The following is a 25,330-nucleotide window of genomic DNA, read 5'->3' as shown; positions in this document are numbered from 1 at the left end:
ACTACAAAATTATCAGATTACATCAGCGGGAGTGGGGGGGGGAGGTCCACCACTGTAAAGAAAATCAGTGTTTGCCCTCTTATTCAACACATTGCTATTTAAATCGCTTGTCTTGCAGCTCCAAGTTAAAATATGTCCCTTTTGTTTTCCCCATTGTACATTTACACCTTTAGTCTGAAGAATCATAAGCCATTATAGGATCTGATATGGCAAGTCACGTGATTAACTGGAAAAGCATTCAGGATTCAGGATACTGCAAACAGAGTTATTTACAGGCTCTGAGTCTCTACTGCCTGGTGCAGTTACTCCTATGCAAAGTGGGTGGTAACACTTTCCACTCCCTTTGCATAGGTGTAACTGAGTGCCCAAGGGGCCAAGCAGGGGAGGATCAGTCTCGTAGGCTGAACAATTCTCACCAAACCCTTCTGATTAACAAGGCTTCATGTGCCATTTTTTTAATCACGGCAGGTACAGTTGTGTGAGCAGCTTGGGTTAAAACACAGGGAAAATCAGCACCCTTTTACTGTATTATTTTACAGGTATCTCTAGAAAATGCAATAATATCCAAAGGCGGTTCTCTAAAATCTTTGCATGGCAGTGTATCCTCAGCAACGAAAACCTTTGGATATAATACCCCAGAAATTCTGCCTTTAAAGTCACAAAGTCTCTGTAGTCCCTGCAACAAGGTGTGTATGTTTGTTGTTCAACGTTATGTCATGAGGTGTCATGTTGTGGGACTATCTACGAGAGTCCATCGGAATTTGTTTCCAGTAGATTTTGTTGTTCCTTCTCCAGCAAATGAACTGATTGGGGGGAGGAGGGGAACTACAGTAAACACCTGAATAAAAACAACTGCAGATGAAGATGAACGTAACTGGAAAGAGAGGGCCTGATTTTGCTCCCATAGAAGGCAGTGGCAAAACTCCCATTGATTACAGTGGGGCAGTTGGTACTGAACACTTTAGACACTGATTTATCCTTTGGGGGAAGGGGGTGGGGAGGGGTTCTGTTTATTTTAAATGGTGACATTATTGGGGAACAAAGAGAGCAAACTCCACTGCTGCAAATTATGCAAAATGAGAGGGAGGGATTCTCATGTCATCCAAAGATGTCCATCTTGCTACTTCGGCTGAGATCAGAGCGGAATTGGATTCACTGCAACGATGTGTGGAAATTTCCCCATGCCAAATATATGCACAGTGCAAACTCCTATGACAACTTCACAGCCACAAAATGGCTCTCATTTAGTTAGGGCAAGTCACATGGAGGCTTATTAGATTGCAAACTCCTTGGGGCAGGGACCATCTTTTTGTTCTGTTTTTATACATCTCCTAGCACAGTGGGTCCATGTCTGAACCTCTTAGGCTCTACTGCAATACAAATAATATTAAATATTTGAATGCACACTTTGTATAGATCTAATCTTCAGGCGAGGCAAGTTCTGCATTTATCTTTCAGGAGTGCAGCTTCTGAGCCTTGCCAGCTGCTCCAAGGGTCAAGCTTCTTGAATTAATGTCATTTTATATTAGTGGCATGAAGTTTGTCCAACGCAAAGGGCTCAGGATGCTTCTCAAGGCCCAAGCAGCAAGGGATCTTTCCTAAAAATGTACTGGGAAGAAACTGGTGACATCAAAGGAAATGTTTTCCAGGAGAGATCTGCTAAAGACCCAGGAAGGGCAGTGAAATACTGGAAATGATGGCCTAGCTAAACAAGTGGCATAGCAGTGCATGGCACCCTCCGGAGGGTTCAGTTCCTGTGGCACTGTTCTAGGGTTCTATTTTAATACTACTCCAGCCAGAGCTGTTCTCTGACAGCCTCCTCTGAGGTCAGAGCTCAGTTTATTTCCATCCGAGGTTATTGCCTGAAAATATTCCCAGTTTCATAGTCACCACATCCAATTCCAGCTCTTTTACATACAAGCTGATTTGACTGGCAAAACAGCACCTAAAAAAGCTGCACTGAGCTATATTATACCGTAATTTAGGAAGTCACTAAGGAAGGTGGGAGCTGGTTAGAGACAATCACAGGATATTTTAGAAGGTCTTTTTTGTGACTCACAGCTGCAAGGTAGTGTCCCCCTTTCAGCCTTGCCCACTTTGTCCCCAAATCTATGTCTCCAGCCTGTAAGCTCCAAAAAATTTTCCCAAGCGCCCATCCTCCTATATCATAGTGTAACCTGTAGAAACTTTCTCTCCTTTAATGTGTAGATGAAGTTACCCAACTGAATAAACTGTTATGGGCTGAAGAAAATCTGCATTAATATAGTTCATTTTCCCTGCTACATAAGAAATTGTAATGAGGCTTTTAGGTTTTTAAACGAAGTTGATTTCCTTCCGCTGCTACACGCTGAAGCCTAATCTCTCTCTAGGTTTATATCGATGCTGCGCTAGACTTAGCAAAAATGTTTTCCTCACTTCCCGTCCTACTTGTGACCTAAGCCAGAGGGCAGCCAGCATGTTCTCTTAGGCGGCTTCCATGAAGATTCCGTAGTGCGCCTTGTGGGAGTGCTTCGTTACCATGCAAGTGGGAATAGCCCCTTTCGTGGGGAACGTCGGAGAACACGTCTTAGTCACCAATATCTATTTAGTAGATACAGTTCACAGCAGGCAGGTAAGAAGCTATCTGCTATGAGCAGCAACGGCATGTAAGACCATGTAAATGAACCCAGTCCTTAAAGGACTTTGTACTCTGCATCTGAGCAAAACCCTTCACATGGATCAACTGATTCCACCTAACTACTGAACATCCATCTTGGCACCATTCAAATTCTTACCTTTACTACTGGGCATCAGCAAGCACAGAGGCTGATCGCCATAATGGGTTAACAGCAATATACCCTCCTGCAGCTACACCACAAGCAATGCCAGGATGATGGGGAAAGCCTTTTGCAACATTTTTGATACTTAGCTGGGGGAAAGGTGCTTTTCTCCACTACCACTTCATTCCCTGTGCTTCCAGATGCCATCAATCTTGCACAAATATGCTAGTTTTCAGTAAACCCCTAATTTTTATGGCCTCACTTTTATTTCTCTATTTTCCTCTGTATCCCCATTAGTGGTGAGTTACATGACCCACTTTTGACCATTGGGGTACACTTCCCCATGTTGCTTTACATTCTGTTTCATGCCCAATAAGGGCCTGAGCCAAACTCCACTGAAGTCAATAGGAATCTTTCCATTGACCTCAGTAGGCTTTGGATCAGGCCCTGAGTGTTTAGATCTTGGTCTTTCTTAGCCTGAACTTCCTATCCTGGTGTTTCTTTAAGGGCTTGATGCCGCAGTATTTTTTTTTTTTTTTTTTAAGCCAAACTTCCCATTTGAGTCCATAAGGATCTTGCCTGAGTAAGCAAGGAATGAAGCATCAAGTCTTAGCAAGGGAGTAATTTCTCTAAATGTGCTGATATTTGTTCAGCATTTTCCATGACCTTAGTCCCACTGCCTATCAAGGCCAGTTGCCATGGGATAGAAGCATTATTTACTGGCTGTGTCTGTGTGTGCATCCTTGCCAACTGTCTTCTGACTTCTCCAATCTCTTGTCTCACTTCAGGCTAAGGGTGTTATTCCTCAAACATGTCACCGACCCCAGAGACTGATCTGACCCAGCGTCTTCCTCAGCTGGAGCTTAAATTTGCATTGTCCCAAACTTGGCTGCACCCCCGTGCTGTAAGCAATAGTACCACACACCATGTTGTAAGCAGTATCGGATTTCAGTGTCTCTAACTCAGGCTACGTGTGGTGCCCCATCCGCCCCTTCTCTCCACCCGCCCCAGAAGGAGTGTTTTCTAATGCAGCATAGCGCTTACTGCAATCCAGCATGTGGAAAAACAAAACCAAGTACAAAGTTACGCTTCTTTTTTGCAGCTACATGTCTATTTGCTTTTCTACTTCAAGTAGTCTAGCCTGTCCAGCTATATCTACAGTCAGGACACTTCTAAAAACGTCTCATCTTCACTGATACCAGCTTGACTCCACTGGAATTAGCAATATTGGGAGCCAGAGCACAGACAGGCCATGGGTGCTTTTAAGTACCATGCCCTCTAGTGCTTCTCAGAGCAGGTCTAAATGGCAGAGTACTTAAAGCATCAGTGACAGCAAGTGGCCCACCTAAAAAAGGGTTTCTCAATGTTGCTAATCCTGATAAAGATAAGCCACTGGTTCCAATGATGGGGAATTTTTAAAAATGTCTCCAACGCAGACCAGGCCTGCGGCTCCGAGTTGACGCTCGTTGAAAGTGATGGAAGGAATCCCATTTAAGTCAATGAGTGTTCTGTTGGATACCAAATAGGATCACAATAGACCCCATATTTAAACCTGGTGACACTATGAGTATTTCTGCCAGCAATCTGACTCTCAGGAAATGCCCAAACAACCCAGAATACACTTTCTCATTAGCTTTCAAATAAATCAAATACATTTCATATATAAAACACTTTTATTAAAACAAATGTACAACACTTTTTATATACACAACTATGTACAGGAAAATGCTCAGTTACAATTAGTGATTTGATGTATTTCCGGACACTTAGGCATAAATCAAAAAGACCTCCCTCCTTTTTGTACTTTGTACTGCTCTGCATAGGCTTATATCTTTTGGTTCTCTAAAGATCTTCTCTACACAGTTCATCGGGTATATACTGGACGTGGTAGTCTATGTTCTCTATTGCAGTGAAGAGCATTACGTTGGCTGCCATAAAAGGCACTGTATAAATAAAGTGTTATGCCCATCAGTGCAAAAAAGTATGGGTCCCAAAGTGTGGTAACTCTTTCATAATTATTAAATGGAAAATTGGTATATGTCATGCATAATGACAACAGAATAGAATGTCCTATGAGCAGATCTTCTGAATAACTGTAATATGCAGAAGCAAAGCATGTAGCTGATTGTCACATTTTCTTGGCCTAAACATATTTACAAACATGAGGAATTTGATTTGTCGGTCAAATGTTTGCTGGAATGATCACAGGAAAGAGGGTCAATTAGTGCAATTTTTGTTGAATCCAAAAATCTGTAATGATTGTCATCAAGCTCAGAAGTACTTCACCAGGTAGGCATCAACCAGAGCTAACCTGAATAGGCAAATTTGCCCTGGGTGCCCTAAGCACCGGATTAGTAAAGGAGAGTAAATGAAACTGTAGATGATCTCCTCCAAAAGCCGTGCTTTTAAGTTATAATATAAAAGACATGAGAGAGAAATGGGGATCCTCGCCCAGCTTCTACTGACTCACAGCACCTGTCACTTGTATCCCAACAAAAAGGCCAGAACCCCATTTCACATTAATGTAGGAACAGCTTCACATCGGAAGCAATTTTATGTTTTATAGGACAATGGCTTAGTCAACCAACTTCAATGCACACAGTTCTGCTAAGAAGGTTTTTTAATAATGGAGTTTTGATGGCTCAATCTCTTCAGTCCCAGAAGCTAAACGGAAAGTACGGGTTCTTTCTTCTCACACAGTCAGTAACAAACAATGCCTCCCACTCTGTTCACATCCATGAAGAACAGGAGAAGTAAATCAGTTCACAGTCTGAGGAAGCAAGAGAGGTTTACAAGCTACACGGAATGGCTTGTATACCAGTAGATCGAACTGTGTCCAGCCAAGAGAATTCTAGACTGCTTTTCAGATCAGTACAAAATCTGAACTCTATTTCCCCTAAAAAAAAATAGAAATGAAAAGAAATGTACTATTAAATTAAATTAATGGAGATATCCCATCTCCTAGAACTGGAAGGGACCTTGAAAGGTCATCAAGTCCAGCCCCCTGCTTTCACTAGCAGGACCAAGTACTGATTTTGCCCCAGATCCCCAAGTGGCCCCCTCAAGGATTGAACTCACAACCCTGGGTTTAGCAGGCCAATGCTCAAACCACTGAGCTATCCCTCCCCCCACTATGTGTGGCGGCAGCAGCAAAATAGTTAATGTATACTAATAATACTATAGTGAAATGTAAACATTATTCAAATGAGCTCTGACTAAAATTGAATATATCAGCAAGATTTTTATCTTAATAATGCTTTAAATTTGCTGAAATCCTTATTACAACTTCCATTTTTTTAAAACATTCTTACTGATGCTACAGCTAGGTAACTTTAACTCTGGAAACTGACACAGATTAAAAGTAATCTGTAAGGCTAAAATGGAAATTGAGTTAAGCACATATTTCTGTGCTGAATTCCCACTAATAAGGCCAAGGCTGCATATAAGTATAACTTTTAAACACAAATCTGTGGTACATTTTCTAGTACAAATTGTCTTTTAAAAAAATCCCCAACAAACTCCTTCAATTTGAAATTAATGTGCTGGCCAGAAATCTAAAATAAAGCACAGTAATGCATGAACTGCTCTATTCTTTTTGGTTTTTCAACCGACTTAAAGCCATTTTGCATAAAGAGCTTAATCTGCTTCTCCCTCTGCCTCTGGTTGTATTCTAAGTAACTTTGCTTCAGATATTAAGGGATTTGTACCTGAGGTTGTATCTATTTCAGAATCTTGCTCCTTGTAGCTGAAGTTGCTGCAGATGTTTTGTGTGCCGGGCTCATTGGTAAGATATCCTTTCCCACCGACACTGGTTGCATGCCAGTCTTGTTCAAACAGCTGTAAGAGACAAAGGGGAAGGTTTGAAATGTGTGGGCCTTACAATGTTCAAGAGAACAAATCAAACCTCATTGGACAAACAGATCAGCAACAATAATATTTCCTACATAGGGCTGATGATGCCAGCTGGCATTGCAGTTAAATCTAAGGGCAGATTTCATCATGATGTAGATAACTAACTATGAATACACATCATAAAACCACCTCACAATTTGCTGGCATTGTCAATTTTCACTGGACTAGCATAAGTACTGCAGTTCAGTACTGAGGACCCCTGTAGGGAAGCTTGCACAAAGCGTATCCACACTATGCTTACTGCTAATAGCCCCTCACTTTCATAAATGCTAAACTCACTTCCCTCCTTGCTCATATATGTAAAATTCCTATTAATTTAAGTAAGGATCAAGCTAATGCAGAACACATGCCAAGAGAACACCCCAAGAAGGAAGGTGCTTATAAATGTGTTACGTGCCTAGACGTATAGCTAAATCGATTTAAATGCACCACATTAGTTGGGGGTATAGAAGAGATTCCTTCTAGAGTGTAAATGTCTTCTCAGTCTCTGATCCATCATTCAGCTTTTCAGTGTTTGTCTCTAAAATGGTACATGTGCTCTCAAAGTGAGAGCAGAAGAATATTAAGTATTTCCACCTGTGTGTGTTCTCCATATCCTAGCTGTACATAGGATTTTTATTTACAAGTTCTCAGTGCACCTAACTCTGTTTATATGCTTTGTTTTCTCCTCCTCCCTTGATACAAATAGCAACTTATTCAATATTATTCTGAAAAGAAGACATCATCTTTTTACCTTGTAAAGTTGCTCTTTCATTTCTTCTGCATCATCATCTGTTACTGTTAGGTTTTATAAAGACATAGGGGAAAGAAAAAAACATGTTTCCGTTAACTCGGTGTCCTCATTGGCAAAAATCACAGATCAGCTTCCCTTCTTTTCCACTCCGTTATCACCAGAGATTACTTCACGTTTTCTAGAGACATAATAGCACTAAAACATCTTATATGCCAGCAGATTCAGGGTCACTTCTGCCACCTCTATGAGTAACAGGAAGCCCTAGGAATTTCTGCAGGCTATAGAGGTCACCACTCTAGGAAACTCTGAGCCCCTTGTGTACCCCTCCTCCTCCAGTGACATGACATGGTTTTGGGGGGTAAATCATATCAGAGGAGTAGACAGTTGATCCACAACTAGATGCTTCCATCACTCTCAAGCTTCCCCTGTCCTCTTATAAACCCAGTTACTGTTAGAGGTCATGAACTTCAGTGACAATTGTAGGCTGGCTGGGCATCTGTTCTACACCCTCCCAGCAGGTTGGGGGAAGAACTCTTTCCCCCCGGAACTCTCAAGTACAAAGCACTGTGCAACGATGCATCAAGATCAGAGATCTCTTCCTTACCCTTGAGGGTGACACTTTTATACCTGGAAGTGAGGAGTCTGAGACATGTAATATCCCAGCACAGTTCAGGCAGCTAATGAAAATATTTTTCATCCAAACCTTCAGTCCTTGTGCATGCAAAACTGCCAATGACTTCAGCAGGCGTTTTGCACGTAAGAGCTGCAACATAAGGCCCCTCAACTTTAACAAACGAAAGCCTTTTGTTTTTGTAATAAATTTGACTACAGATGAGTAGATCCCATTAACCCTGGAACGCATGCTAGATCTTGCCACTTGTACTTGAAGGGCCTATTCTTTTTTCTGGCACCCCATGCAGCTGCATGTCCCTCTGAAACCAGCAATGGTAGGATTATTTCCATCTGGCTGACCTGAGGTTTAAACCAATAAAATACCAACCTTCAGAAGATGAAGCCAAAGGTGACACTTGAAGCTGGTAAAGGTCATTTGTGCTGTCAGCCATTGCTATTTCCATTGGACTCCTCCAATCTGTCAGTGCGTTCATATCACACGGTGAGAGATCTGTGGAATGCACAGAAAGGAAGAGTTCGAATTTTTAGGAAATGCAAAGGCTTTCTGATTCAGAATAGCCTCCAATCCCTCACCGTCCACGCTACAGCACATTGCACATATCTCATTATATAGATGCCCAGGAAAAGCCACTGTTTCCTCTGCTTATAATGCTGAGATCTCATATACTGGGGTTTGGTAAGTGCAGCACATTCTGCTAAGTTTGAAGAACTAAAATTGAATCTCACCTAGAGTGATGGAGGCGTTCTCAATCTCCACTTCCTGTTCTGCATAGCTGTGAACTGTATAACCACTGTGGTCATCTGGTAGACTGCTGCTGTTCAGTGCTTCTACTGCCTCATCCATCCTCTGGTCTTCATATGACTATAAAGACACATGCATTGAATGAAAGATCTATTAGACCAAGATGTGATCTATTTGTTCCCATATGTCAAAACTTCAAAGCAAACCTCTGATTCCTTTAGCTGCTAGAGTTAATACATACCTTTCTCTTACTCCTGCTTTTTGACTCTCTAGATGACTTTGACTTCCTTTCTGTGAAATCAAAAACAAGGTGACAGTGAGAAAAAGCCTGCAGCCACTTCTGATGGCTCCAATCTTACATGACCGCAATTACTCTGTGTAGTGATGCTTTGCGCTGCAAGGGCATGATCATACTCTGGGAGTTTTGCCATTGATTTCAGTGACAGCAGTGACTGCTGTATTCTTCCCACCCCTGAGGGGAGCGCACTTCTGTGCCTGATGAAGTGATCCCGTTAGGGGTATTGTGAGAATGAATTAATTTTCAAAAAATTGCTATGAGATCTTGGGATGAAAGGAGCTATACATCCAAAGTAATATTTAGCAATAGTAATAATACTGCCTATTCACAGCAATACTATACTTCTATCAAGGAATTTATACTGTACCTATTCACAAGCAGAACAGGAAACGTAAACAGACTATTAACTGCACTAATGGTCCCCTTAAGGCAAATTATGTTGAGGATTGGCCGTAATACACCTACCTTTTTTCTGAAGCTTTGTTAGGGGTGGTAGCATCCTGTAAACCCGGACTGCGCTGCAGCCTTTGTTGATACTTTTGTCCTTCACTTCCTCAATATCAGGCAGTGAATTCATGGCACAGCGGAAATTTGCCTTCCAAGTTTTGGGGTCCGGCTCTTTCTCGCCTACCTTGTATCTCCCTATAAATAAGAGATGGTGCGTAAGTATTCAGAGATTCTGCAGAGATCGTTCCCAAAAGAACTAATTTGTGTTCCATTCTTCAGTCATATAAGGCAGTCAATATAGTCACATGGGATGTAGACTAGGGCAGAATTAGGCTCTACCTGTTTATGTGATAGACAGAATTTTAAAACCAGCACGTACCAGTATGAATGGCCCAGCTTCGGAAAAGGCAGGCATCTTTATCTATATCCCAGCCTTGTTTAGCTGCATGTTTCCATGGGATCTGGAACATCATCTTATCCTGTAGTTAAACAATGCAGTTTTGAACACAGGGAATATAACATACAGCCATTCGTGACTAAATATGGACATAATCCAAGATAACTCAGCCACACCAAGGGAACTCTGCATTAAGGCTACCACCAGATTCCTAATGTAGCATTCACTTAGTACCATCTATGTTCTACATCCCATGTAACGTTCCCCAGGGGTTCTGAGTTTGAGAGAGCTGTATAACAAGATATAATAGATATGAGGGACACTGCCAGCCTCATCTCAGAACTACCTTGGCCTGTTGGTTTGTCTCTGATCCTTATGTTTATCATAAAATTCTTAGGTGTCTTTCTCTGCACAGAATCTTTTTAAATATTAACAGTAAGGACCTATGTACACCATAAGAAACATATTTCTTACAGTGCAACATTAATTTAGCTCAGATAGCTCCTTTCATACGCACTTCAAGACACTTTACAGTTTAAAATATTCAATGAGCAAAAAATCCGGAATCAATTACGATAAACCTAAATAATCTTATTGTGGGTGAGTTTCGTATGGTTGTAATTCTCAGTGAAGTGATGGGAATACAGTATTGAAGTCAATGGTTCAGATGCTCAGTATCTCTCAAGATTTGGCCTAACGTCCCATTCAGTGGTTGAAACTATAACACTGATTCCTTAACTGAGATAAATGACTTGACCCAAGTTAGAGGCAGACCTCACATGGTCTTGGCTCCCAATGTTATGGTCTGACTGCTCTTTTTTTTTTTTTCCTTCCTAGTACTTCCCCAATAAAAGTCAGGTCTACTCCATTTATCATGATCAGTTACAGCTACTGTTTTCTGAAAACAAAAAATGCTGTTTTATGTAGTGGAAAGAGTTTATACACATTTTCTTTTAATCTATTGATGTGACCTTGATTTTTATATAACATCAGCTAAGAATACAAGGATGAAGATGATTGAAGATACAAAAGTAATGACAAAGAAACCCACCTTGTTGATCCACACCAATCCTGGTATTTGATTGGAATTAATCTGCAACTCCAGCCAAGGCCTCATGCGCATTCTTGTTACTGGCATGTTGTCTGTGAAAGAAAAAGAATAAATATAGGTAAGCAAAAGAGTAAATATGCTGGTCATTTTGTAATGCCATCCCTCGCTGCTTACTCTTAACACTACTACTCATGGGCAGTATGCTTTCAACAAAACCCAAACTTGGTCTAGAATCAATAAACCATTTCTCTTCCAACATCTTGGCAGTTTCTGAATGGCAATTTTTGTTCTAATCTGACTACATTATCCCTCAAATAGAGAAGTAAAATTATAGAATTTGGGAAACTGGATGGCTCTAGAGGTTGGTACTGGGATGCAGAGCTCTTCCCACCCACGATACCATTCAGAACTCAGCCCTGTAGTGAGAGAGACGTATTACTGTCAGGTGCAGTTTGGTGGCTTACGTGAAAAGAGTTTGGTCTCAGACCTTTACCCAGTGAGCAAAATTGCCACATCTCATGAGTCACCAACACCTCTGGTACTCTGCATCCCAGGCTTGGTGCAGAAGGCAAGAAGTCAAAGGTTCATGGACTCTGAACTCTCTCTTTGCACCCACAATGTTAGTCACTCCGGGTTGTGGCCAAGGCACACTGGCAGGGCAGTGTGAACTGCTAAGTCCTGTGTTGAACTTGTCCTGTGCCATACCAAAGGATGGACGTCAGTCTCCAGGGCTATCACACCCGTGCGGCCCATGAACACTAAATTTTAAAAAATTCTTAAAATCTTTGTAAGTGACTGAGGGGGCGTGTGTGTGAAGCGTGAGTGTTAGGCTCCAGAGGAATTATAGACTAGCAAAAAAATTCTTTCTGAGGGAGTGTCTTTGTTACTTGTCTTTTCGTTGCCACTTATTTCAGTGCCAAGTTTCCCCTCTCATTAATGTTTACCTTTTAAAAAAAAAAACAACAGTGCAGTAGATTAGTCTATAAATGTTGCACTCTGCTACAAAGTTTTCCTTGCACTAAGACCTACTGGCATAAATATATTTCTTGCCTTGGTTTTTATATGGAAATATCAGCATTTCCAAAACAGAATTCACCGTTTTACAAATAATAGACCTTCCTCGACAGCTTCAGTGGGCTGGCAGTAGGGTTAGGCTTACATAACCCAACCCCGCTTTATAATGGGAGAGGAGATCAATTACTTTCTCCAAGTTAACATGAAGCTTTTCTACTGGGCTCCTTCTCTTTTCCTGTAACACATTCCTGCCTGTATGGCCTCCATGTGGACATTAGCGTTTAGCTTTGGTGCTAGGATAGGCTTAAAGAAGGGCTGCAAAACTGAACTCAAGGAATGATGCTTGGAGTCCTATTGTAAAACACAGTTAATTAGACAATTTCAAGCTAGTAGTGGTTCTTGACTTTGACTAAAAAAGCCTCAGTTGACATTATTTTCAGCTTTATGTAGCTCCTTCATACTTAATGACAAGTATATAAACTGGAATGCAATGTTTGTGACTGAGAATAGCATTACTAAACATTGGCAAGCAATCCTGAACAGCAAATTATATTTATGAGGTAGTGTGTCTGATAATAGCATCCAAAGGCCCCCAATCACAATCAGGCCCTGTGCACACATACACAGAAAGGCATGGGTCCCGTCACTGTATGCTTACTGTTCCTCAGGGATGTATTGACACAATAGATTATGCTAACATGAAGAAATGTTCTGCAACAATTTTGATTCCTAAGCAGCCAATACACTAAGGTTTCTGACTTCCACTCTCAGTACCTCACCCTGTTGGGCAAATTCTAATACAGAATGTTATACTTTTCTCCAAGACCCTTCTGTTACTCAGAATCAGGTGGGTGACTTAAGCACGCATGTGTTCAGCATTTCCTTGCACTGTTAGGTGTAAAGTTAGAGTTTTGCCATTAATTTTGCACTGTTTGTGAGAGTTTATTTTACTCACTATTGCTTTTGTGAGACTAAAACGATGCCATCAACTGTGCTAGCTCCAAAATTTTTGTTGTGATGTTTTTGTTTAAAGTTGTATTTATATGGATATTTATACAATATATATTTCCAAAGTACAAAATACTTTTCAAAATACATCCCGTGATCTTATATTTCTCTAGCTAGTAAGTATACACCTGAATTTCACATACTTAAATGTTAATTTGCAACATGGCTCATCTGAACAAATAATCCTCAAATTCACAAAATCATAAAATACAGGAATCACCTCTTTTGTGGTCAGTTCTGCAAATGCCTGAAGATTTGACTCTTTATTTGTTGGTCCCACCGATCTTTCCCCATAAACCTTGAATATTTTCAGCTTTTCCCAACCTCATCTGCATTCAAATGCTTTAATTCTCTCTGTTGCCTATGAACGCTGCTCTCCGGTGTTGAAGCCAAAAGCATGACTTTATTTTCAGCCTTTACTTCCTGTGTATCAGCGAGCAGCAACAGCACCCTTTGTTGTCACACAGTTGCTCGTATTTGTCTTACTCTCTTCCCCCACCATCACCCCAGAAAGCAATCTGATGCCCAAGCACAGAATTAGAGGTGCTCCTTACTGTGTCTTTGCATTACACATAATTGTATATACAAGTTAAAACAACAACAAACCCTTTCCTCCCTAACAAGATAAATTCTGTCACCAGAATGTGACTGAACCTCTAACGTGCACAGCAGCTTAAGTGTCTGCAAATTCACTAAACTCCTCGTTTACCAGTTCAGAAGTTGATTTGCAGGGCTAAGGCCATTTATTGCATCCTACTTGCCGTGCAAACTTCCTGCGACTGGTCTTTGCTCTCTGTCCCCTGGCTCACACGACTAAATACTCATTGCATCCCTTGTCTTGCCAAGCCTCCGTACACAAGCTGCTTTCCTATTATTTCCTTGTTGGCCACTCTGGTTACAGGACCGAGTGCTGTTTGCTAAGAGTCCTGCAAAGTCCTGCAACTCCAGTTCCGAAGCTGTCCTGCACCGAGTGCTCCTGGCAGGAGGCGGAAGCAGACCTCTGACTCGGCGGCTGCTAGCTGCACCAGGCGTGACCCACCTTGTTCTCCGGTCCCCAGTGCACTGCCTTGCAAAGGTGCCCAGTGAGCCGGCAGATCCGCCTCCGGTGAACGAGCCCCGACTTCTGCAGGCTGCGAAGCGAGGTGGTCTCGGTATATCCTTACACTAGTCGGGATTCCCCACTTGCCTAGATGAACGTCTCGTGCCGACCAATCAGCATTCGCCCAGAGGCCGGGCTATGCTCCGCCCTCGCTCATTGGCTGGCTGGCGAGCATCATTTCGGGGAAATCAGGCTGTTGTAGCACTAGCGGCTGAAGGGGAAGTACGGCTCCCCCTCCCCCGCCCGTCTCCCTGCTGCTCCCTGGGTGTGGGAGCGGAGGGATGGGGCGAGGAGGAGAAGTGAGAGGCTCCTTGGGAGCCCTCTGAAACTGCCTCCCCACCCACCGGGCACCCACCAGTGTCACAGGAGCAGGTGACCCCTGGGTCCTGACCCATTGCAGCTGGGTCCCATCCCAGGGGGGTAGACATGGTCTGGGTCCCACTGTCCCAGTTTCTCCAACTGGTCAGATCTATCCCTGTACTTCTGAGGGGCTTGAATCCAACTATGGATCTGGGTGCTGTGTCCCGCTGTCAGTTCTGGGCCCCTTTTGCATGGTCTTTGGGGCAGGGATCTTGTCTCTTGCGCACCTTTATGCAGTGCAAGGTGTGTTGGCATTACTAGTGATACTCGGTGCTCTGGGTGCCTTCCATCTGAGGATCTCCAAGCACTACATGAACACTAATGAACTAAGCCTCATAACCTCTGTGTGTGGCAGGTATTATGTCCATCTTACAGAGAGAGAAATCAAGGCATAAAAGGTTAGATGACTTGTGCAAGGTCAGAGAGGCACAGCTGGAAATCCAGAGAACTTGGCTCCTAGTCCCATGCTCAGACCACTAGACCAGCTCCCTCTGCATAAAATCTTGCATGCTAATAATTACCTTTCATTCTAACGGCTCCTAAAGTGCTTAACAGACCGACTAGGATGCTACACACAAAGCTTGTTGAATCCACCCCTGAAATATGGCAGTGGGGGTGGCAGGGGAGAGCAGCAGCTTGTCTGAAAGCACATAACAACACTAACAATTTAGAACAGGAAATGAATGACAATACTGCATGCAGATGAAATGGCAAAAAACCCTATTTGGCCAGGACTTCAGGGTTAACATTCCGAACTCTTACAAAAAAGGGTTGTGGGATCATAACCAACTGGCAAGGATTGATGCTGTTTTAACATCGAATTGAAAAGATTGCCCCTTAACACTGTTCTAGGGCATCAGTTTAGTACCAACTAGAAAGAAAGACTCACCGATAACACAGTTCATGAGTCCTAAGGTGGACCTTACAACCATGCATATATTTAGTCGATATTAGAGTTACATAAGAAAGTATGTAGCAGCAGCTGGAATAAAAAGCAGCTATGATGACCCGGAAATCAAGCCAGAGGAAAATAGCAGGAAAAAGGAATGTGTGGGGAATGTTCCTGATTTCCTTTTTTCTTTTTAAACTTTTGCAGCATGTAGTGATAGTTAAGAGCCTGTTTGCTCAGTTTCTTGAGTCAAAGTAATGTGAAGTTACTGGTGTGTCTTTAAAATGACAAGCAGGTACATCAATCCATCTTAGTAAGGGTCTGATCCTGCACTAACTGAGAACTCAAAATCTAGCAGGGTTGAATGTTCGGGGAATGCACATTTGGGTCTAAAAGAAGCAGGTAAGGGCCTCTGTGAATGCAGGCACCAAACAAGTCTCTGTGTACACTATAAAAATAATTAAGTCAGGGGAGCTGCTGATAACATAGTCCCCATCTGGTTTCACTGTGGTGAAAAGTGGTAGTGTAGACAAAACTTGACCATGCCCTGTGGCCAGGTTAAAAACCTGGACAATCTTAATTGGGTCCTTTAATTTGATTATAGTTGTAGCATAGATGGGGTCTTACTTTGGTGTCTCTGTTCATAAAACTCTTAGTTGAGATCTGGTCTCAGTGTCTCACTCCCATACGGTTATAGAACATTGCTTAGTTCTCCAGTGAGTCCCAAGACACTTTTTACTTCCACAGCATCCCTCTGCCAGGTGGTACGTACTGTTGCTTGTAGCAGCAATTTTAAAATTTATCCTATGTATCTGCCCTCCAAAGCGATCACTATGGAGGAGAGGGGACTGGGAAACAAGGACACTTTGCAAACACTGGGAAAGAAAGCATCCCCCGGTCTCTCCAGCTTCGGCAGTGTGTCAGGGATGTGTTGCTTTGAAATAACTATCCTAAAGAAAGAAGGGTAACCATTTTTTGTCCTCCTGTATGCCTCTGGGCAGGCACAGGGGTAGGCGAGGGCTTGATCCACACCACTGAAGTCAACAGAAAGACTCCCAATTATTTTGAGAGAATTGGATTGGGCCCTGAGAGCAGAACTGGCTACTGCTGTTTCTACTGGTGACTTGAGTCTAGCAAAGAGTGAGGTAATTTTGAAATGTCATTAGTCATTTCATGCTAGCATTTGAATGGTCCTCGAGTAAGGTATGAAGTTCACATCTAAGAGGAAGGTAGGTTTGGGTTTTTTTGCAAATCTAGGTTAACAGCATCTGCCTGCTGTTTTTCATGATGAAAAACACAAACATGCTCTTTAAAAAAGTAAAGCTTAGAGTCTAAAGAAAGAAGCAAAAATCAAAAATCTCTCAAATTTTCTTAATTTTTTAGCCTATAATTTTATTAGTATATATTGTTTAACATTTATGCTATGGTAGAACCTTCATCAGAGCCTGTTGGGCAAAGTGCTGTACAAACACACAGAAAATGACAGTCCCTGCTCCAACGAGCTTACATTCTAAAAGACCAGGCCTAACCGGTAGATGAGACAAATAAGCAGGTCATTATGGAGACAGGGAGACAAGGCAGCAAAAATGAGAGGTTATGTGCAATTCTTCCCCAATCAGGGGCAACAAACACATTTTCCACTTCCAAACAATGAGCTACAATGGATCTGAAACGCTGTAACATTCAATTCTAAAGGTGACCTGCAAAGGAGGAGGAAGTTTAGTTACCTTTTTTCACTGACTTGTGTTATGTAAAGCTGGCCTGAAAGATTTGTTTGTTTTATTCTAAAGCCCTGTTTTCTGCTCGCTTGTAAACTTTAGAAGTTCCAGAATGTGGAGTATGACCTTCTCTGGCTTTGTTGGAGGTGTTGGAGGTCTTGAGAGAGAGAGAGAGAGAGAGAGATCATGAGTTTTAGGTATATAGGAATTGACATTCTAGATTAGGACAGTATCCTATCACCACTGATAGTGGCCAGTACCATCTGCTTCAGAGGAGGTTACAAGAAACCTACAGGCGGTAGTTATGCAATAATCTGCCCACAGGGAAAATTTCTTCCTAAAGGTTGCATTAGAGCAGTGGTTCTCTATCTTTTTCTCATTTGCAGACCCCTAAAAAATTTTGAATGGAAATGCAGACCCCTTTGGAAAATTTAGAATTAGGGTATGTCTACACTACCCGCTGGATCGGCGGGCAGCGATCGATCCAGCGGGGATCGATTTATTGCGTCTAGTCTAGACACGATAAATCGACCCCTGAGCCCTCTCCCGTCGACTCCTGTACTCCAGCGCCACGAGAGGCGCAGGCGGAGTCAACGGAGGAGCGGCAGCAGTCGACTCACTGCGGTAAAGACACCACGGTAAGTCGATCTAAGTACGTCGACATCAGCTACGTTATTCACGTAGCTGAAGTTGCGTAACTTAGATCGATTCTCCCCTGCCCCAGTGTTGACCAGGGCTTAGTCTGCAGACTCCCAGTGGTTCACAGACCACAGGTTGAGAACTACTGCATTAGAGGTTTGTTTTTTGCCTTGAAGCATGAACGCTTATATTGCTTCCAAAAACTATTTTTTAAAATTCTTACGATTGTATCGTTTTTCTCATCTCTGAACAGAGGGGCTGAAGATGCTGAACTTTGAATGAAAACATCTTTTCTCCCAGTTGTTTCTTAGGCATTTGAATTTAACAGGTGCTAACAAAAGCAGGCATGCAAAACAAGACCCGTAAACAGGGTAAATATAAATCACTTATTAGCTGAACTAATTAGGGTTCATTTGCATAGTGGGTTTTATGTCATCCTATGTATGTCCAGTCATCCAATAGTCTTTCGAGGAGGGGGGGCAGTAGCTATGATCTGATGATTTAATGCAAAATTCATATAGGAAAACATTACAAGCTTCTTTATACATAATAAAGATTGGGGGAAAAGGGCACAAATTGGTTTCCCCCCCCCCCTCCTTTTTGCAGGTCAATTTAAGAATGGCTATTCTGGGCCTTTCAGGTCTGGTGGACCAGTATTCTTCAGTATTAATGTTACTGTGTTTTGAGCAGCTGTGCTGTGTGGGATGTGGGGTGCATAATGTAAACTTCTTTGCTATGTATTTAAAATCTATAAAATCACCTAGAGCTGTGAGTAGGCATTTACACTGGGAATCAAAATAAATGCAGAGTAGGAATGCACAAAGGGAGAGTAACACCTTGATCCCAACTCTGCTCTTGCTTATAAAGAGTTAAATCAGCAGTAACTCCACTCAGTGCAATGCAATTTAAGTGAGAGCAGGATTTGGCCCATAGATCCACATTCTGCTGCAGGATCCCACTCAGAGTGACCTGTAAAGGATTTTACCCAAATCAGGGTGGTGCTTGTTTTGTTTCATTTGTTTGCTTCTTGCGCGGGACCAAGAAATAAAAAATCAGATAAAAAAACCTTTGTATGTTATGTTCTAATTAGACTCAGCGAGAACTAAAATCCTATTTCCTGTTCCCATTTATATACTGTGGAAGCACAAAAAGTGAGAACTCTGTTATTCTCCGACAATACTAAAACACTAACAACCCTACTCAGTACAAAAAACAAACAAACAAAACTGCTTAGGGTAATTACTGAACAATATAGTTAACACAGTAAAAATTACAAATGTGGACACACTATATTTACATAAACCAGCAAACACTGTGTAATCAACACACTTCGAGAAACAGATGGATCAGTCATAAAAAAGTATTCTGCTCCACGTAGTGGAGCAGCACGTTGTATATAGTGAGAACTATGAATTCACACATTCCTTAATGTACCCAGGAACTACATTCCTTTGTCCTACTTTATTTGATATTGAATTATCTTAGGTACCTGTATGGCTCCATTACTGTAGTATCTGGGCACCTCATAATCTTTAATGTATTTATCTGCACGCACCACTATGAGGTAGGGTAGACCTATTATCCTCACTTTAGAGATGCAGAATTGAGGCCCAGAGAGACAAAGGCCAATTTTTTAAAAGCAGGTGCAAAATACCTTTAAAAGTCTAGCCCTAAATGACTCACCCAACGTCACACAAGCAGTCTGTAGCAGAGAAGGGAATTGACCTCAGCTCTTTTAAGTTGCAGGCTATTGCCTTAACCACTGGGCAGGGTTACCATACGTCCAGATTTTCCCGGAAATGTCCGGCTTTTGGGGCCTCAAATCCCCGTCCGGGGGGAAATCCCAAAAAGCCGGACATGTCTGGGAAAATCGGGACATGCGGGGCCGGCGGTGCTGGGCCGGGGGCCGGGGCCGGGCCGGGGGCCGAGCCGGCAGTGCTGGGCCGGGGGCTGGGGCCGGGGCCGGTGGTGCTGGGCGGGCCGGGGGTGCTCGGCCGGGGGCTGGCCGGGGGCTGGCCCGGGGCCGGCACCCCAGGGCCCGAGCCGACCCAGGCTGGAGATGCCGGGGGGGCCAGACTGGGCCGCACCTCCTTCCCCCACCCACCCCTCCCCTTACCTGCTTCAGGCTTCCCACGAATCAAATGTTCACGGGAAGCAGGGGCGGGGACTTTGGGGAAGGGGTGGAGTTGGGGCGGGGGGCGTGGGCGGGGCTGGGGGCAGGGCCGGGGCCCCGTGGAGTGTCCTCTTTTTGGACACTCAAAATATGGTAACCCTAGCACTGGGCCATCCTCTTGAGTAAATAATCAACAGCATACTTCAGTCCTCATCCGCAAAGGATGCCTGCACACCACCTTCAAAAGATGAGCCTGGGAATTTAAATTCCTAACTCTGCTAGACATTAGATTTAACAGAGACACTGGTTTTATGGCTCACTACAACAACTTGTAACACACCCTACTGGCTGCTAATCCTTAACTACCCACTTCATTGTAAGTGGTCTTCTACAGCAGTGGTTTCAGCCGGTCCGCCGCTTGTTCAAGGAAAGCCCCTGGTGGGCTGAGCCGGTTTGTTTACCTGCCACGTCTGCAGTTTCAGTTGATCGTGGCTCCCACTGGGCGCAGTTTGCCGCTCGAGGCCAATAGGGGCTGCAGGAAGGGTGCCCAGCACATCCTCGGCCTGCGCCGCTTCCCGTAGCCCCCACTGGCCTGGAGCGGTGAACTGCGGCCAGTGGGAGCTGCGATCGGCCAAACCTGTGGACGCGGCAGGTAAACAAACCGGCTCGGCCCGCCAGGGGCTTTCCCTGAACAAGCGGTGGACCGGCTTTGAGAACCACTGTTCTACAGTCCACGTGAACCTCTTCTGCTTAACAATCTGGCCCATCTTATATTTCATTCAGACACTCTGGTTACCTTCTCCAGATCCAAGAAAGAGCTCTGCAAAGCTGGAGAGCTTGTCCCGGCCACCAACAGACGTTGGTCCAATAAAAGATATTGCCTCATACAGTCTATATGTATCTACATAGGGAACAAATATTTAATAATGAGCTCCTCAGTCTAGCAGTGACAGGTATAACATGATCCAAGGCTGGAAGTTGAAGATGGACAAATTCAGACTGGAAATAAGGTGTAAATTTTTGATAGTAAGGGTAAGTAACCATTGTAACCATTTACCAAGGGTTGTGATGGATTCTCCATCGCTTCTAATTTTAAAATCAAGATTGGGTGTTTTTCTAAAAAATATACTCTAGGAATTATTTTGGGGGAAGTTCTATGGCCTGCGTTATACAGGAGGTCAGACCAGATGATCACATTGGTCCCTTCTGACCATAGAATCTATGAATCTACCTTGTCTCTAGCATATCTCAATGACAGAACAAAACAAGGAAGTAAAGCTAAGGCTGAAGGGGCAGCATGAGTCAGGTGGTATGATCATGAGTAATGGAGGATTACGTGATTCTGGCAAGCTAACAGGATCCCTTATCAGTGCACAGCCCGGTGTTCTAATATTATTTTTAATGAAGGTGTTGATTTTTTAATAAGGAAAGGATTCTTTTGGCGGGCAGCATCTCAGTTGTCATCGCTGAAACACGTTGTTAATTTCAACCCTATATGATGAAGTTTTTTGCTTGTGACTTCCCTCTTTCTTTAATGGCACCAACAGTTGGAATCTTGTTGGCATAGAAGGTCTGCAGAGGAGACACCTGCTCTGATCAGTTGAATGAGGCCTGCCAGTTCAGGGCTTCCCTCCTGCAAACTGGAGCAAGCCCATAGAAGGGGCCTGAGTGCGTGATTTTGGTGGGGATAATAAGATACGGTGGGGTGGGACATGGGGTTAGAGCGGGGATTGGCAACCTTTGGAACATGGCCTGCCAGGGTAAGCCCCCGGCGGGCCGGTCCGGTTTGTTTACCTGCCGTGTCCGCAGGTTTGGCCGATCGTAGCTCGCACTGGCCACGGTTCGCCGCTCCAGGCCAATGGGGGCTGCGGGAAGCTGCAGCCAGCACATCCCTCAGCCCGCACCGCTTCCCGCAGCCCCCATTGGCCTGGAGCAGCGAACTGCGGCCAGTGGGAGCCGCAATCGGCCGAACCTGCAGATGTGGCAGGTAAACAAACCGGCCCGGCCCGCCAGGGTGCTTACCCTGGCAAGCCACATGCCAAAGGTTGCCGATCCCTGGGTTAGAGGATAGTGTTAGGGACAGAGGCTTTATCCACTTGGAAAACTTCCATGCCACTCACCAGACTGCTGTGAGGGGACCTAGCAGCTGGATCCTGATTGTTTTAAGCCTCCAGAATCTGAACAGGCACTGCCCCTGTCTTTGCACAGGAATCTACAGTATTATTGTTCTTTACTTAATCACAAGAGAAATACATAGCTCTGTACACAAATAATAAACCCTACTCAGCTCTCCCTGCCTCAACTTCCTCACCACTCTGAAGCACTCGTTGGGCTGAGGTCAGAGTCCTTTGGGACCATCCAGAGTCCTCTCTGCCAGTGCATAGTTTGTGTTCTGAAACATCGCGCCTTCTCCTCCCAGCTCTTCTTCTCTGACTTGGCCTGTCTGTCCCATGCCCTCTCCTGCATGTCTCCCTGAGCCTTCCCTCCTGCTTTGGTCATGTATCTCTGTCCTGCTGGAGAATTTCCACTCTCCAAAGCCCCACCACTGCAGATCACTTGGCCAAACTTTTTTCCCTACTCAGGCACTTTTTTTAGTAACTATTGTATGGTCAGAGCACAGTCATAAGGTTGACCACTCTCCATTGTCCGTGGTCTGGAGAAGACATGACACAGCCTTTTCAGCAATGGGGGAACCTACAGATACAGAGGGGCATTCATGATGACAAAGTAGTTTTCATGGTAACAACTTCCTAATATCAACCAGAATTCATAAAATATACACAGCTTCCCCAAATCATCACGCATCTCATCTTCTTCCCCCCCACACACACATCACCTGACCCTTTCTATGCCCAACACCCCGCTTTCCATTCCCCGCACCCTCCTTCTAAGCACCTGTCTGTCTTCCCCAGTCCACCCACCTGTCACCCCTCTCCATGCTCCTCACAAGTCCTTTGCAGTTCCCGAGTCCCTTTAACATATATCTTTTTTCCCCTGCATCTTTTTCATGCCCTCCTTCTGCCTGTGCCCCCACACCACTGGTGTGCCTTGAACCACCTTTAACTCTCTCCATGCTCAACAAGTCTCCTACACCCGCCCTGTGCACCCCTCTTCTTGCTTCCCCAAGAGCCCTCCATCCTGAGTCCAGGGAACATGGTGCCCACCCCCAGTTCTTACCCCACTTGGGAGTTCTTTGTCCCCTTCTTCTATTATCTCTTCACCCTCCAACCTCCTGCTCTCCTGCATTTCTCCTTCTCTCCCTCCCTTCATCCTGCCCCCAATTTAGAGGAGTTAGGCTGGGAATATAAAAATGGGAAGCTACCTTCGATCTCAGCTATGGAACAGCTCCCACCATTCCCTAATACTGAGCATCCAATAATTGTTCCCAGATTTAGGATCCAATGTCACCCACAGCAATGTACGTTTCCCACCCGTGGTGCTAACACAGCTGCGTGGGGTTAAATCAGTGCAAAATTTGTCCACAGACTTCTATATGAGACAAAGAACAAAGGGTCATCATTTCCCTCCAATCGTCCAGATGATGAATTGCCGCAAGGTAGCTTTAAACTGTTTCCATTTCTTATAAATGCTTCTTGTACAAGGAAGAAGCTTGACTGCAGCACATGTAGGAAAATAACTCCAAGAATGTTGAAGTACTGCCCAATTGGCACTAGGTGATATCCATGGGGGCTGAGCTATTCAGACTATAATAAATATGCCTTGAGAGGGTGGTGACAATTTCCCAGAATCCAAATGACTTATCTTAGGGCCTGATCCATAGTCTATTAAAATCTACCAGAGTCTCTCCATTGACATCAATAGACTTTGGATCGGGCTCCTACTTTAATCACAAATAAGAATTATTATTATTAATTTTAAAAATTGCTGTTTTGTCTGTTTGGGGGAAAATTAGAGAATTTTACCAGTTCCATCAAAATGTCACCTCTATTGAATTGTAATGCTGTTCCACGGGAAGGGCTGGATCCCTTATCAAATGTGTGCAGCAGGAAGGGAAATTTGCCAAGGGGTCTGATCCTGGGAGGTGCTGAGTACCCTGTCCTGGCATTTTCCTCATGTGGTTTGAGGGCTCTTGGCAATCTGCATGCTCGGGATCCAGGTCTGAATTTGAATCCTTCCCATTCTGCTTGAGCTCACTTAGGGCATGAACAAGGCTCTGCCATGCCTGTCTGTCTTGCTGTTTGCAAAAAAGCTGCCTTGTTATGTCTCTAACATTTTTTACAAGGCTAGGTCATTGGCCTATTGCTTATATCTGCACCACCCTAAAAACCACATCCTTACTCATTAGCTGATTGAGGACAATGGGCCAGGGGTGGGGAAGACTGTGGTTATCCCTGCATCAGAGCAGAAAGGGGTAGTGAGGGAGACAATGCACCAAAGGTCACCTCTCCCTGGAGTTTCTGCACGAGTTTCAGTTCTAACTTTTTTGTGGGAGACACAGTCCCTCCTCACTGGTTCTTGGAGCTAGGCTGGCTGAGAAAGGAGTGTCACTAGTCCTGTGCTCCTGGTGTCTTTGCACCTGATTCAGGCATAGTGAGCTCTCCTCTTTCACGCCTTTTGCAAGAGTGTAACCTTCTTGACTTCAGAGAGCTTACTCCTGATGTACACTGCTCTAAGCAAGAGGAAAACCAGGCCCACGCAATGTGTCCAGGACCTTCTGCTAGGCCAGTGCTCCTCCTGAACCACAAGCAGCGACTCGTATGTCATGATCTCACCCTCAATTTCTAAATATCTCAAGATATAACAACCCACCCAACTGCCGTAAGTTTCACTGACAAAAGCGCCGGCGTGGACAGCACTATGTCGGGGGAGGGAGGGGTCGCTCTCCTGCCGACATAGCTACCGCCGCTCGTTGGGGGTGGTTTAATTATGCCAGCAGGAGAGCTCTCTCCCGTCGGCATAGAGCGGCTCCACAGGAGACCTTACAGTGGCGCAGCTGCAGTAGTACAGCTGTGCCACTGTACGGTCGGTAGTGTAGACATAGCCCAAGTCTGAGGGCGCTCGCTTTTGCTAGCTGTAAGAACAGCTGGCCCAAATGAAAAAGCACGTGATAGGATGCTAGAGTAGAGCATAGAAAGGGTTCAGCAACTTGGAGCTCATGGTTTTGTGGGTCCAAAAGGCAGATATGCTCAAATCAAGAGATTATTGTATTGCATCCCCTCGACTGCCCGCACCCTCTCTTTCTGATTTGAAAGAAGCACAGCATAGCCTAGAGAATCAAGCTTTGGAGAGCTGAGGTGGGCTGGAAATAATAATGAGTATAATTTAATCATGACCAGTGCAGTGAACAGTCTCTGAGAAAGGCTCTGTCTGGAGTGCACTCCTTGTAGTCACAGATAAATGAGCCTTATGTTCAAGGATCTCAAAATGCTTTGTGCAGTACTGGCCCATAGGGAATTTTGCTATTAAATTCCCTGGGAGCAGAACCTGTATGTTACTGTTGCTGTTACATAATGGAGTTTACCGCTGTGTTAGGTAAACAGTCTGACCGATGTATTTA

At 44.0% G+C, this 25,330-nt stretch overlaps 1 protein-coding gene across 2 annotated transcripts; it reads right to left on the bottom strand.

Annotated features, from left to right (window-relative positions):
* Positions 1 to 4,413: 4,413 nt before the first annotated feature.
* Positions 4,414 to 14,208, bottom strand: IRF1 (interferon regulatory factor 1). 2 transcript variants are annotated; one of them, XM_005311483.5, is made up of 10 exons: positions 13,215 to 14,208; positions 10,973 to 11,064; positions 9,904 to 10,003; positions 9,543 to 9,719; positions 9,021 to 9,070; positions 8,764 to 8,899; positions 8,405 to 8,527; positions 7,405 to 7,448; positions 6,467 to 6,596; positions 4,414 to 5,655 (listed from the first exon to the last, which is right to left on the bottom strand). In XM_005311483.5, exons 2-10 carry the CDS (start codon positions 11,057 to 11,059, stop codon positions 5,549 to 5,551), a joined length of 954 nt encoding a protein of 317 aa, XP_005311540.1. In that variant the 5' UTR covers positions 11,060 to 11,064; positions 13,215 to 14,208; the 3' UTR covers positions 4,414 to 5,548. The 2 variants fall into 2 exon arrangements, with proteins under 2 accessions (XP_005311540.1, XP_005311539.1); XM_005311482.5 differs by having other exon boundaries at positions 14,034 to 14,172.
* Between the last annotated feature and the right edge of the window lie 11,122 nt (positions 14,209 to 25,330).

The sequence above is a fragment of the Chrysemys picta genome, chromosome 8, assembly GCF_011386835.1.
Source record: "Chrysemys picta bellii isolate R12L10 chromosome 8, ASM1138683v2, whole genome shotgun sequence".
NCBI lineage: Eukaryota > Metazoa > Chordata > Testudines > Emydidae > Chrysemys > Chrysemys picta.
The sequence above is the reverse complement of the archived record's forward strand: the minus strand, read 5'-3'. Positions and strand labels throughout refer to the sequence as shown.